The 13996-nt window shown below is 44.8% G+C and overlaps 2 protein-coding genes across 7 annotated transcripts in view; one reads left to right on the forward strand and one right to left on the reverse strand.

The window, feature by feature from the left end:
• The window catches only part of sick (sickie), a 1048559-nt gene that overhangs the window by 646110 nt on the left and 388453 nt on the right, over positions 1-13996 (forward strand). For all 6 annotated transcript variants that reach the window (XM_070523275.1, XM_070523272.1, XM_070523274.1 and 3 more), the window contains exon 7: positions 9617-9667. In XM_070523275.1, the coding sequence (XP_070379376.1) occupies positions 9617-9667 (51 nt within the window). The remainder of the gene's footprint in view (positions 1-9616; positions 9668-13996) is intronic.
• LOC139048418 (uncharacterized) lies at positions 279-8443 on the reverse strand. The gene is made up of 6 exons (XM_070522803.1): positions 8165-8443; positions 7755-7840; positions 4899-4991; positions 3795-3842; positions 2206-2253; positions 279-440 (listed from the first exon to the last, which is right to left on the reverse strand). The coding sequence occupies exons 1-6, from the start codon at positions 8277-8279 to the stop codon at positions 354-356; spliced, it is 477 nt and encodes a 158-aa protein (XP_070378904.1). The 5' UTR covers positions 8280-8443; the 3' UTR covers positions 279-353.

Raw genomic sequence — 13996 nt, forward strand, 5'->3', positions numbered from 1 at the left:
AAAGCACTCGCCCTGAAGAACCCTCGCGCGCTTGCACAGAGTGTCCCCGATCTCGCCTTTATAAGACTTACATGCCGTGCTGTCGATGCTCGCGCGTTCTGGTCTAGATAGAGAGAAAGAGAGAGAGACAGATGAAAGGGGAAAGGCAGGGAGGTTAACCAGAGGCGAAGATCCGGTTTCCTACCCTACGGGGGGCAAAGAGAGGAGGGGGAGGTAAAGTAAAATATTGGAGAGCCTACGCACCTGCTGGAAACCGTTTACCACAAAGCCGCCTCGCGTTTGTTGGGTAGTTATAGTTTATTTCACGTGCGATGCGGTTATAAAATAAATGGCAAAACTGGACCAATTGCGCTTCAGTCGCGCAAAATGGGGGCCCTGGGAAACACGATTTCTTCGTCGCTCGGGTCGGGTTCGGGCGTAAACTTCTCCAGGAAGCATTTCTGAAAGAGACGAGAGCTCGTTCACCGAGGAAGTCGATGTCATAGTGTAAAGACAATAAAACACGATGCTACCTGGTGTTTTTTCATTCATTTGCGCGTTGCCTGCATCGCCTTTGCAGGCACTACAGTGGGGTGATATAGGAACCACCGAAAAGTCGATAACATCGTGTGTACGGAGTCAGTGAATGGTAGTAAATGACATTGCGTAGATTATAATCATTAGGTCGTAGAGTCGTCCGACCACCAATCGCGGCACAAAGAAATGATAAGTGCATCGTTTACACCTAATTGAAGTTTCCCTCATTTTAATCGTCACAGCTTCATCGCAGTATATGTAATGCTTTATCAGTCTCATGGCCAAAGGTAACCTGATTCAATAATATAGTTTAGAGGACTATAATGAGTTTTAATTGAAGTTAATGACTTTAATTATCCTTTAGAGTGTACATACGTATTAAAATAGTGCGTATAAACATATTACACACGAATACATAGTTAAATTCAAAGTTTATAATGCAAACGTTCATAAGTCATCGTGAACGTTCTCCCCCCTCCTCTTTTGTTTTTCTTAATTACAGCCAGTATAAGATATATTTACCTGGAGAGATTTGCCTCGCGGCATACCTAGCCAGCTGCATAATATCAATACTCTCACGTTCATTGGCGCAATGCGCTCAACGCAGAACTCGCTGTGCGCGACTTTTGCGAATGGGAGAAGGTCTAATATATATTAGCCTTGCGACATGCGCGTCGCTTCTCTACATAAGCCTTAAACGGTCTGGGCAGGGAAATACTTTCAGAAGAGAACATTCGTCGAATCAAGGCCACATTTTGTCTTACCATAAAGGGTGTGCAGTTGCGATATTGACGTCTAAAGACGTATATAGTTTTGTTGCATCGTTGTGCAATACTTTTTTTATTTTCATTGCTGTAACAACTATATAGACACTCAAGGCAACGTTTTTCTGTCCCTGTGATGTTCCGTATGAAAACCAAGTGCAATACGCTCGCGCCCACCTCACCGTATTCCGCGGGTGCGAGGGAAAGCGTACGAGGGGGAGCCGAGAACGATGGTGCCTTGATGCGCGCTGACTTTCCGCGCGCCCAATATTGGAGGTCACGTGATCGAGCAAGTGCAAGAAGAAGGCGGGGAGATAGTTCAGCTCTCGGTAACGTGATCTAGAGCGCGTCTCCTCCTCTAGCCTAGCCTTGGTTGCACATGGCTGTCTGAGTGGCTGAGCCCATACGCGGACCGCGCGACATATCTTTGAGTTACTTTTCGACAGGTAGAATAGTTGGCGAGCCAAGGTGATTTGGTGGCTTTATGTATGCTGTCTTCCCGCGCGCCTAGTGCTACGTCTTTGTGAGTTTCGGTAGCGCATTGAAGCGAGAGGCACCACGAAGCGTTGGCTCGCCGCTATCGGCGCTCATCGTGCCAGTGTCGTGAAAGCTAATCTCAGCGGTATCGGGCTTGATCCGTTTCATGTTTGCCTTTGCGGGCGGTACACCGTGCTTGTTAAATCAATAAATAGAGGAATGTTAACTACAATTTACACCGCCCATAATACTGCGAACCATACTTCATGTAGCTATCTAATTCTTCGCTATCTCTACCATTGCTGCGCCTTTCCGGTAAAATGGCGATTTTTTTTTTGTACGTACAACCATCCTGTTCTATCTAGACCATGCCACTTTCCCCTATGAAATTTCGATCTGCGTACCCACGTTAGAAATGCGTGCGGGCTTCGAGCTCCGCTGAACTCACCCGGTATTCTCTGAAGATTTTTTTCGTGGCTTTCCGGGAGGCTTTTGGCTGTGGACAATAAATATCGTGGTTGGCAACTGCAAAAACTGCACATGCCGGTGATGCGACTGTGTATACAAGAAAGCAGTGAAAGTCGACGTAAAGCTGGCACCCTTCTCCACTCTTCTAGTTCATATTCATGCCAACAGCAGAAATGTTTTCATTAAGCAATGAACATCAGTTAGATTTTTGGGGGCTCAAAACAGAAATATTACTCACTCATAGTAGCGGAATGATATGCAGGATTTCGAATATTTCCCCAAAACTGACGAACTTTGCCCGATAATGACATTCTTAAATTACAGCTTCACTTATCCGTTTTTCTTTTTGTTATTGCAATATAGCATATATATTTTAGCAAATGTCATTTTGCACATAATTTGTACGTCAGTTACCGGAGTATTGCAATTTCCACGTGCACAAAGTACCACGGTGACCTAGGGCTTGTATATTAGGCACTTCTGTCTATTTCAGATGCCCTAGTAGGTGGAGGAGAGGAAGAGAGAAAGCGAAGTCGGGGAGGTTAGACAGCGCATTGTCGGGGTGGCTGGCCTTTGGTGGCGCAAGGATATAAACGCAAATGAATATGGTACAATATTATTTATTTATCTATTTATTTATCTCTGATGGCGCAAGGATATAAACGCAAATGAATATGGTACAATATTATTTATTTATCTATTTATTTATCTCTGATGGCGTAAGGATGTAAACGTAAATGAAGATGGTAGAAGATTATTTATTTATCTATTTATTTATTTAGGTGCCCTAAGGTCCAGAGATGGCATTACACAGGGGTAGCAATAAAAATTAATTGTGTCATGTGTAGAAACACTTGAACAAGAGAAAAAAAAAAGACAGGTTTGAATATATTTATGGCTAATGGCGTATATAGTTTTGTTGAATCGCTTCAACCAAAGCAACGCTGGCTAACACACCCGAACAAGAAAAAAAAGATATCTACATGAGGGCGATGTAGTTCACAAGACTTCTCAAATTCTGTAACCTGGTGCGCTGGTCCTCGATAGTTTTACAACGCGTTCTCCCCCTTGTGCGTACTGAGGACGATCAGTGCATGTGTCCGAAGATTCTCGGCCCTTCTGAAGCGGTGGAGAATTATTTTGTGGGCTCTAGTAGGTACGTGTATGCTATTAAGGTAGATATATTCAGGTAGACATTACTATGTGATCAAACACTATAGCTCTGTTTTTCATAATTTTTGTTTACATTCAGTATGTTTCAGCAAAATCAGTGCAGCCAATGTCAGAGGAAATATTTATTCTATGCTTAGAAGGTCAGATAGACAAAATGAGAAATTGTTAGCGGCATGAACTTCAACCCAAGCTGCCTAATCGCGAGTTCTGGCTGCATTGTTCGTGGTCTATTTTATCAGACCGGGCATGATATTATGTAGACAGCTCCTAGGAACATTTAGCTGCAGGGCCTAGATGCCATTTATTATATTCATTTTCTGTTCGGGAAACTAAACGTTAAAGAAGAGTACTTGTTTCCCACAGCTTTTGAAACTTTCAAACAATCGACGGCCTCACCGTAGCCTTAGTTGAGGCTTTCTTGTAACACCGAAGGACTTTTTTCACCTAGGTAGAAAACAGATATAAAAGAAATAATTAGGAACACGGCAGTCAGGCAAATTGTTGGAGGAAATCTGGACGGTCAGTGAACTTGTCAGAAGACTACGGGCAGCATAAGCCAAGAGGAAGCTTTCCGGACACAGTGCATATGGGTACACTCCACTTTAATACAGTGGAGTCGCGTTAGTCGACAATAAAAATTATTACTGGCATAAGATATACTTTTTTTTATCGGAGGTAGCTCACGTCCATGGGCCTTTTCCGGTATTGTTCATGACATTTTGCAATGAACGACAGAGTTGACTAGTTTCAGAGAGCTCGTTAGGTTCAGTTCAAATTCTGACCGCGTAAAAAGCCTATAGCTTTGGATAGTGCGGATATGCAGAAACTTCGCGTGAAACGTTTCAAATGCAGTGAATGCGTCACGAAAAGCTCACAAAAATGGGCGTTTTTGAAGCCAAAGCTCAACACAACGCCGCCATTACCATCCGCCGAAACAGATTAATGACCGAGAACGCGCGGCTCCTCGGCGTGACCTCCGAGACTAGGCGAAGTCCGCGACTACCCGCGCTGTGCTGAAAACATCCCGGAGGCCATGACATAGGTCGTATCCGCTAACCACCAAGTGCAGGCGTCGTCGGATTAGACGTTGTTTGAAGGCGGCTACTATACTAACAATGTTATGCGAACCCCAGCTGTGCAGCTTTGCCAGTATTGTTTGAGTAGTATTTGCCAGTGATCAATGATTTAGCCAAAGTATAATTTTGTTGCGATAGGCCTTTAATCACATAGATGGTTATGTGCGGAAATGAGCTCTGTTGTGGGTGCACAACTAGGTGCAATGATCAATCGGTAACATTTGCATGTGGCCGTCCCATTTAAAAAAAAGAAGAACAAAATTATAATTCAACTTTACGCAAGCGTTCAGCGAACTCGTCTAGAACGCTGGGATGGCGCATGAAGAATAACAGTAGTAATAATAATAATATGATGATGATGATGAATAATGTAATTCCCTTAGCACCTAGGTGACAAATATACACGTAGCTGTTGCGTACTCACAGTTCGCTTGCTGTGGCATACTCGGTGAAGTTCATCCTTCGCCAGTTTCTTCCTGTAGCATATGTTCAATAATCGGGCGAATTTGCCGGGTTTCTGGAAGAAATTTTCGACCAGCAGGCACGTAAGCAATAGAAGGCTCCGCTGGTCATGCACGACAGTCTGGGACATTGCGTGCGAACTGTCTTCGTGCACACTTAGCAAATGTGTGCCTCGATTGCAGCTTATTCCTAAAATATAATAAATAAAATTCGGATACACTTTATGACGTTTATTATAGCTCGTGATTATGCGAGTCTACGCACGCCGAATAGCAACAACTTGTCTAACTTAACTGGGCAATGCGGAAAAACGTCACGTGTAGGAGTTTAGATTTGAAGTTCAGGTTTGCACACAATCTTAAAGCCTTGTAAGCCTCGAGGTGGTGGTTGGTGGATTTATCATGTGAACACGCTGCTCTGATCTGCAAGCTTGTCATAAAGCTTCATCTCTGTGAGGCAGCTCACGATGGACAAGTGCCCAGTTACGATAGACCAGCACAATAGGACATTCAAGATCTACATGATTACGCACTTTTGGAACTTCGTCAAGTTATTAGTACGTGTGTAGGGTGTGTTTTATTTCTTTCACTCTAAGCGATTATGAAAGCTTCTTATTATTTCAGTGTACTTTTTTCGTGTAGTGTTTTTTTAGCTATAATTTTTGGATATTGGACTCGGCCGTCGTTATACTTCTCCCACTGTATAGCATATATTAAATAACAACAGCAACATGTGCTGATTTGATCGTCCGGAGGAGGAAGTTTGCACGATAATAGAGGTGTTCATTCCCGTCTATCTTTAGATGTGTTGCATATCAGTGACATCACGGACGTAGGATGACACTGCTTTCACATTCGCTGTGCGTGGAGCGACGTTTGACAAAGCTCTAGCATCCCGAATTCTCTTTGCATGGCCATGTCTGTGGAATTTATTTTGCAAAGTCCTTTTTAATAGCTAATAGCGATGAACAAATGTCAGCTTGATAGTCTGTTCTTATATAGGTTCTATTCCAGTTCGTTTGCGAGCATGAAGCTTCACTGTAAGCAGAAAATATCTATATATTTCATTAATGTGAAATGAAAAGAGAGGTTTCCAAGCACAACTATAATCACACAAAAAAAGCGATAAGCACAAAGTGAGCGCGTGGAAAATAATCTGAGAACACGCACATAAGTGACGACTAACGTGTCGAAATATATCTACATAACAAGATACAACAGATGCCAAATCAGGCGTGACATATACACATATGATATACACAACATGTGGTACCTAAAGAAAATTGTATTCGTAGCGTCAACCACGAACGTTTAGTAGGAGCCTAATATATATTTTTTTTTTTATCGAAGAGATAGTAAAAGCCACAGGTGCTCTTTTCGGTAGCCCTATGTTGCCCAGGGGCAAAGTATCTTTTTCGGAGTTAGCGTTCTACGATCTAACAACATTAAATATTCCTTTATTCTTCGCCTCGCGGTATCGTGTCGTGGACACTCGGGAATTAGGTGTACGCATTCGTTAGTGTCGGCATAATGACACGTTGGACAACGAACGCATCAAACTTTGTACAAAAGGTGACGCGTAAATGCCTTGGCAAGCAACAGGTGGTGCAATAAAGGGACAAAATTTATATTGTCGCTCAACTTTATTGCAACGGACAACTTAATGTTAGGGTCCAAATATCTGGGCTAAGTCGACAAGATACCCCTCTCAGCAACTGACGGATTTGCCTGTGGGTAAGAGAGATATTTATTGTATTGTCATTTTGGCGCGCCTGTTCGGCAGTTGTGTAAAGGGCAGTGCCTCCAGGAAAATTTCAGTGTCCCGGTATCTACTGATACATTATAATGCGATTTATTACACTTGCTTTTGTGGGCTCATTGATGTTTCCACATATCAAATGTGTATAAATCAAGTCTCAGTCTGTACTCTTTAATGACGTGAACGTGGCTTGAGAATGTCTAAAAATAACCAATTTCAGCGGAATCTCTGCTGATGCAATGGCGCGCAAGGCAGTGCGGGAAGCAAATAGTCCGGTAACGGTAGAAGGTGGATAATCTGGACTTTTGTTCTGACTTCGGGTCAAATATGATGAAATGTGGATGCAGACGAATTATGTGGCCCGATCCGTCCGAATTATTCTGCGGATTTTTTTCAGTGTTTTATAAAACTGCATAGCAGTTGGTTTAATACTCTAATGTTTAACTTCGTTGTGTTAACTTGATGGCTCAGAGATAAGCGAGCCTGTGTTGGTTAAGTGCACCGGGGCAGCCTGTGAGCCGAATATCACTGATGCTATTTAAATGCAAACTACGAAAGTATATGATCGTTATTTTCCTTATTTATGCGGCTTGTAATGTGTTTGAAATACTAGTTCAATCAGCCTATTGTCTGGCTGAACACCTCCACTCCCCCCCTCTAAAAGTATGGAACAGAGCTGATAACCGTAAAAATTATGCGATTAACCAAACTGCACTTCTTGGAAGTTTGCTGAAAGGACTATTCAAGACATTATCAGGGAAGAAATCTTTTGAGGCAGCTTGAAGTTCTTACCTTGAACTTACTTTACGTTTTTATTGCCCTGAAGCACGAACTAGAATATAATGATGTCAATGATAGGTTACGGATGAATGCAGCGCGTAGAAATTTTTCAAAGGTCATTCAGACGTTTTGTCAGTTCCCAGACGGTAGTCATTCAGCAAGTAACCGAAATCATAGGACAAGCACAGTAGTTAGTTATAAGTACAATTTCTACAGTCTCGACCACTTAGTTGCCTGTGCAAGTGCGAAGTCCCGCAAGTCATCGGAGAAACGGACGCACCATCGGTATTTTGGTTCCGTTCACGCTTTGTCTGTGCACGTCCAGCTGTTCCACAGTTTTTCTACAGGCCTCGTCGGCGTGGATAACTGCGAATGTAGAGGAGTTGCAAACATGCTTGCATTGGCTCTCTACTGACGATGTATGCATTCAAAGAGCAACGCCATCCGTGCCCCCAAATTCATGGTGTCAATGCAAATTCGTACGCCCAAAGATTATGATCGCTTTAAGCAATTCGTAAAGAGCGCCCACGTTATTATGACTGTATTAACCACGTGAAGGTGGTACATTGGAGTTCAAGATCTATTAAAAACAAACCAATTGTTGCCGCAATGGAAGTCCTCAGTGATCCCGTTTTTGAATGCAACTCGCTCATTAATTCGTTCGTCGTGAAAACAGCACACGGTACTTACAGCTCTTGCATGCTGCGTTCTTCGGAAGGCCAATGGTGATGTCAAAATGCTTCTGATTAGCCAGAACGTTATCTATAGCGCCTACGGCCACTGCTAGGAAGACGGCTACAGCCATTCCAGCTGCACCTTCGCTCCGCCAGCTTCTGCCCGTATCGCGAGCTATAGGAACGGCGCAGACGAGGCGAAGCTACGGTCTCCGCAAGATTTGTAGCCTTCCTTGGTATCGCCGGAACGCGACGACCCTTCAACGCTGAAAGCCTCGCAACTAAACCTTTCGGCAGGAAATTTTTCAGAAATGATTTCCTTCAACGGAGAAAAACGTGCTACGGAGCACGTTTTCTTCCTCCACATAAGGCGCTCGCCCGCACATTTATTCGTTCGACGTGTGCCGGTTATTTGTGGCGGCTACAGCAGACGCGAAATCGAGGAGCGGCTCTGCGTCGCTGGTTAGCCGAAGGAGGTGTGTGTTGTAAATATAAACGAGCTCTCGGGTTTAGGAAAGGCTGGAAGGCGAGACCGTTTAAGAAAGCAGCTGCTGCCTCATTCTCGTTCGGCAACTTTCTGCGACGCTTTTCAGCTCGGAGTGGCGTACCATTTGGCGCGATAAATCATTGATGGCATTGGAATTAGTGACGCCACAGTGTTCTTTCCCCCCGTCACTCGAACGAAGGGAAGTAGGCCTGCTCACGTGGTGTGTGTCGACACTTCCTATCCAATCGGGTTAGCCAATCAAGGTGCACGTGAAGCGATGTTGAATCGCAGTCGACCGAAATGCACCTGACTCGGCATGCATGTGAGAGCGAAAACTGTGCCAGTCTGCTTCTATAATTTTTGTTACCATTCTTTTATTTATTGTGCGTGTACCAAGCTCTCTCGTTTTCCCTTGCGGTTGTTCAATTTAGAATGTTTGTGTTTAAGAGCTTTCTAGTTGCTCCTTGTATATTTTTCGTTTTTTTTCTCCTTCTGATGAGATTTTAATGAGATTAGAGTTTATTTCCGCTGCATTTTCCATTTTCCCTTTTAATGTAAATCTGAAAAATATGCTACGCTCTTTTTACGGGAACGATAAATTGATTTCAACGAAACATTACGCAGCCTTCAAATTCAAGTTAAGCAAGGTCACATAAGTTTCCTTTGCGTTCTCACATCTTTCAGTAAAAGTTATTCGAAATTCAAAATTAGGAAATTTTGATGATGGATGTTTTGCAACTTTGTGCCCCGGAAACATAATAAGCACGTAGAATTTGGTAAACTACGTCTGTCAAAGTTGAAAGCGGCAATATGGGCGTCTCAGTGTAAAGGTTGCGTAAATGTATTGCTCCTGTGTACCACGTGGGCTCTGCAGGATCTTTATTCACAAAGTAGCGATGTTGAAGGAAATACCATTCTGACTTGCTTCACTGCTAAGTAAATATATACTATTGTCTGAATATTATTCCTCGGTTCTTACAGGTCCCACTGTAGAAAGCGACAGCCGCCTCCGAGACAGGAGCTGCGCATCCGGTAAGTGTGAATTCAATCGCACGATCATCTTAGAAACTTGGGTACAGCACCCGGCAAAATGACAAGACGACCCGTTAACTTGGAAGCCTTGACATACTCTATTCGTTCCTTTCATTTCCTTTTAATGAATGAAGGCAGACCTCAAAAAGAATTTGAATTTATTCACTTGACACAGGTGCAGGATTTCCTTAGAAGGCAGACAGAAGATTAGACGGGAGACAAATGACTCACGAGCTTCAACAAGCGCAGCAATGACTGTCAACTGAGCACGAGATATATCCGATTGCTGTGCATATCTAAACCACTATCAGATTATTTCGGGGTATCGTTGAAACAATATTTAATGGACAAATTCATAGAGTATGTTATAACCCAGACAAGATCTCACAATTTGTTTCTGTATGCATACTCTGTACTCAATAAGAACGAAATAATGTCGTCCCGAGACGTCAGTCCAAGATCGAAAGAGGGTGATGTTTAATTACAGTCGCACACGTGCACGTGAATATCGGACTGAATGTGGACGCGAAAGATTTAGTGGCAACCGACCAGGAGCCCGCGTACGTTTTCATTATTTTCTTGCTCCGCACTCGGCCATTGCAACTCACAAGTCCACTGCACCCCGTTTGCCGGAGCTTGGCTATTAATGCTCCGCAACGAGCAGGACCTGTCCGGCCTTCCCGACTCTCGAGCCCTTATTATTGAAACCACGGCGACCAGTTTACACGCCAGTGCTGAAACTTTTGCGCAGTTTACAAGATTTTAGAGAGATGGGGTAGCGTCGATTTCTGTATAACTCTGAAGCGCTCACATCGATAACTGTTTCTTCACTGGCTCGCGTTTATGCCAGTGGCATCTTCCGGCGCAAAATCAATCAGCGCGACTGCACCAGATTCGTAATTTAGAAGAGTCTACGTAACATGGGTACGCTTTATCGTCCATAAACCTTCTGACCGACATTGGGTAGTGTTCCGAAACCGAGGAGTGGCTTCCCGTTTTTGCCCTTTGGTTCCCTTGAGTATTGAAGGCCGCGCAAATGTTACGCCGGCTTAATTTTATCGGCAGTGTCTCTACATGCGAGAAGTGCTGAAGTTATCGTAATGAGAAAGTATTAGAGGGTAACTTGTGCACGTCCAGGGCTCTTAAGTCTCTAAGTAGTGACATGGCCTCTTTTACCAAACGTAAAATAACGACATTTAGCCATCTATACCTTGTGTCTCAACTAACACTAGCCAAGCTGTTCAACGAAACCAATTATTTGCCTTACACGCATAGGCACTGCGCTTTGTAAAAAAAAAATTATGCGAGCAAGTAAGTGAGAACCTCGCACACGGCTGCTTTCTGTGCACATAGCCTTCGTATTGAAGAAACTGCGTCATCTAACCTATTCGTCGTTTCGGTGCGCAAACAACCATTAGTGCCAGATTTAGACACAGACTTGGCGTTTGCTTTCAGATTTCCTTTTGTCTAGACAAGAGAAATGGGGCGTACTGCATCGCCGACGATGCCATCCCTCTCTCGCAGATTCAAGAAAAAGCACTTAATCGATGCTAACTGGCTCGAGTGACTCTCGAACTTCCGGCTGCCGCGACGCGTGCAGTCTTCGAGGAAGCCTTCGTTCTGCCAATGTCCCGCGTCCTCTCGTCGCACTCACCGGCTTGCGCTGGTGGGCGTGTCACCGGCAAGCGTCCTTTTGTTCTTAGTCACTGCTGGCTCGCTAGGCGGCGCGCGTGATGAGTGGCTCGAGAGTGGCTCGTCGTCTTTCTCTTGCACGGCACGGCGCCTATCCTCCCTCGACGTGTCGTGCTGGACGCCCCCTTGCTTCCGGCGCGACTGCACGTGAATCACCCGCGAGGCGAGCCAAGGAACACAGATTTGGACGCGCGTCCCCCAGTCGCGGCCTGTTATTACGAGCGCCGCTCCGTAAGCCTGTCTTCTTTGGCTTGTACAAGCGGTGTTGACGGCGCGCGCGAACGGGCCACGCGCCAGCAGCACTCGGTCATGTTTTACACTTCGTTGAAAGCCAGTCGACTCTCCCCGTGCCGGCTACCGGGATCGGGTCACTGCGTTTTCTGAACGAGAATCAACGAAGAAAAGCGGACGAATGTGTCGGACACCTTCATTCGTTAAAGAAGCACTTTCAATCAGAACCGTGCCTAGGGGGAGGGTTAGCGGGTTCTGACACTCTCCGAAATTATCGCTATGGCGATATATTCTGAGCAAAGTGCAGATTTATGCTATTATATATATATATATATATATATATATATATATATATATATATATATATATATATATATATATATATATATATATATATATATATATATATATATATATATATATATTTGTGTGTGTGCCAAAATGTATGTTTGCACTATTAATATGTCAGCGATGTGCTTTCTTCACTCTGAAAAATGAGATATTTCATAGTGTTCACCGCATGCACCCCCGATGGCGCCCCTGCCTACCGAAAGTAACTCCTAGGTACAGCTCTGCTTTATACCCTATATGCAGAACTTCCACGAATTTCTGTCCGCAAGGTTCGCAAATTTCATCTAATACGCAGCACATGAAATTTGGGCGCTGATACCTATGTAAGAGATCTCTAGTGCCTTGTGTACTTTCTGTGCTATTATCCGTTCGTTGAATGTCTATGGCCATTTGTCTGGCATAGCTAACAACAACCTTTGGATCATTTATTAAAATGGTATTTAAACACTATCTAGAGACAGTAGCGTAGCAATAGGGGGGCCCGGGGGGCCGTGGGCCCCGGGTGCAAGGGGCCTGTGGAGGGGGGGGGGGGTGTCATATACGTCTGAAGACACCCCTCTTTCCGCCGGCTACACCCGGGGGGGGGGGGGGTGACAGAAGACTTATGGGCCCCGGGTGCCAGACGACCTAGCTACGCCACTGTCTAGACTTGGGGCCTTACATCAGAGACTTGGGGCCTTACACTTCTTATCGAAGGTTCTCTTATCATGTTTATTCGCAACCCTCTTACTTCGTGTATGTATTTCCTACAGATAGCTTCTGTAAAGTATACACACTTTATGGACATACGGCCTTACACATATTGTGGACTCTTGTATATATCCTGTCTATAACAAATCGTACATTCATGCTTTTACAAAGCCTATAACATTATGACCGAACAATTCGTCAGCTGCACTTTAAACATAGATGTCTAAGCCACTGTGACGCCGAAATTTCCGCCAAATTCTGCTTGATCTGAACCAAAGAGAGCTGAAAGAAATTGAAATCCAAAAGTACACTCGGCGTCAGAAGTTGACGGTCTGTGGTGTCTGAGAGAAACATGAATATTTCCGCAACCTGGGCCAATGCAGCCTGGCATTCGGACTTGCAGACTGCGCTAGTATAAGCGAACAACATAGCGTTCTCGTGTTTTACTCGCTATGGCCAGAGCCTGCGCGGGAAGTGAGTGTTTTCGCATACACCACAGTCGATAAACCTTTCAGAAACTCTGACTGCACGTATGCGTTCATCGGCGCACATCGGCTGAAGAGAAGTTTGGAATGTTTATTCACCTTGTATAAACGATTGTGCGACAGACACGAAGAGGTAAGGGTTGGAAGCTTAGGCAAGGCCATGCCCAGCTGAGTACCCTTCATTTTGGGCAGGGTAAAAGGGGGCACGTAAGAAAAACGTAATGTATATCAAAAACACGAGGGTATCACAATCACCGCAGCGCAAAGAACGAAGACGAAGAGAAGACACGAAACGACAGGACCATGCGCCGAATATCAGCTGACGTTTCTTTTATTGGAGACAAGTGTTTTACACAGACGCCAAGCTTCTCGCGCATGCTCGCCAACTATCCAAAATCGACGTTCTCAAAGGATACCCGTCTTGCTTACGACAGACACATACACGCGTACACCTTCAGGAGGGCGCTGCAAACGCTTTGCCGGGAGACAAGATTCATGGACCTAGCAGCACGAATGTTGCTGCGATTGGCTGGCTCGAAGGGAACACTCAGGCTATCTGCTCGTGTTCGTGCGAGAAAGTGAATCAGGTACTCGACTACGACCCATGACGTAGTCACGTGAGGTAGGATCATTTTAAGGACTTGCGGCCAGGTCTGCCAGGTCCCGCCCACAGCAGCCGGCGGGATTCCTTTTTGCCGAAGCGACGACCGACACCGAATCTTCCGCGACACGGGGCCGTTAACGACATCGCGTTAACATCAAATTGCAAATGTTTCCGGGCCTTGATACCCGCCGCGGTAGTTTAGCGGCTATAGTGTTGCGTTGCCACCAGGTCGCGGGATCAAATCTCGTCCGCAGCGGCCGCATTTCGGTGGAGGCG

This window comes from Dermacentor albipictus, chromosome 8, assembly GCF_038994185.2.
Source record: "Dermacentor albipictus isolate Rhodes 1998 colony chromosome 8, USDA_Dalb.pri_finalv2, whole genome shotgun sequence".
NCBI lineage: Eukaryota > Metazoa > Arthropoda > Arachnida > Ixodida > Ixodidae > Dermacentor > Dermacentor albipictus.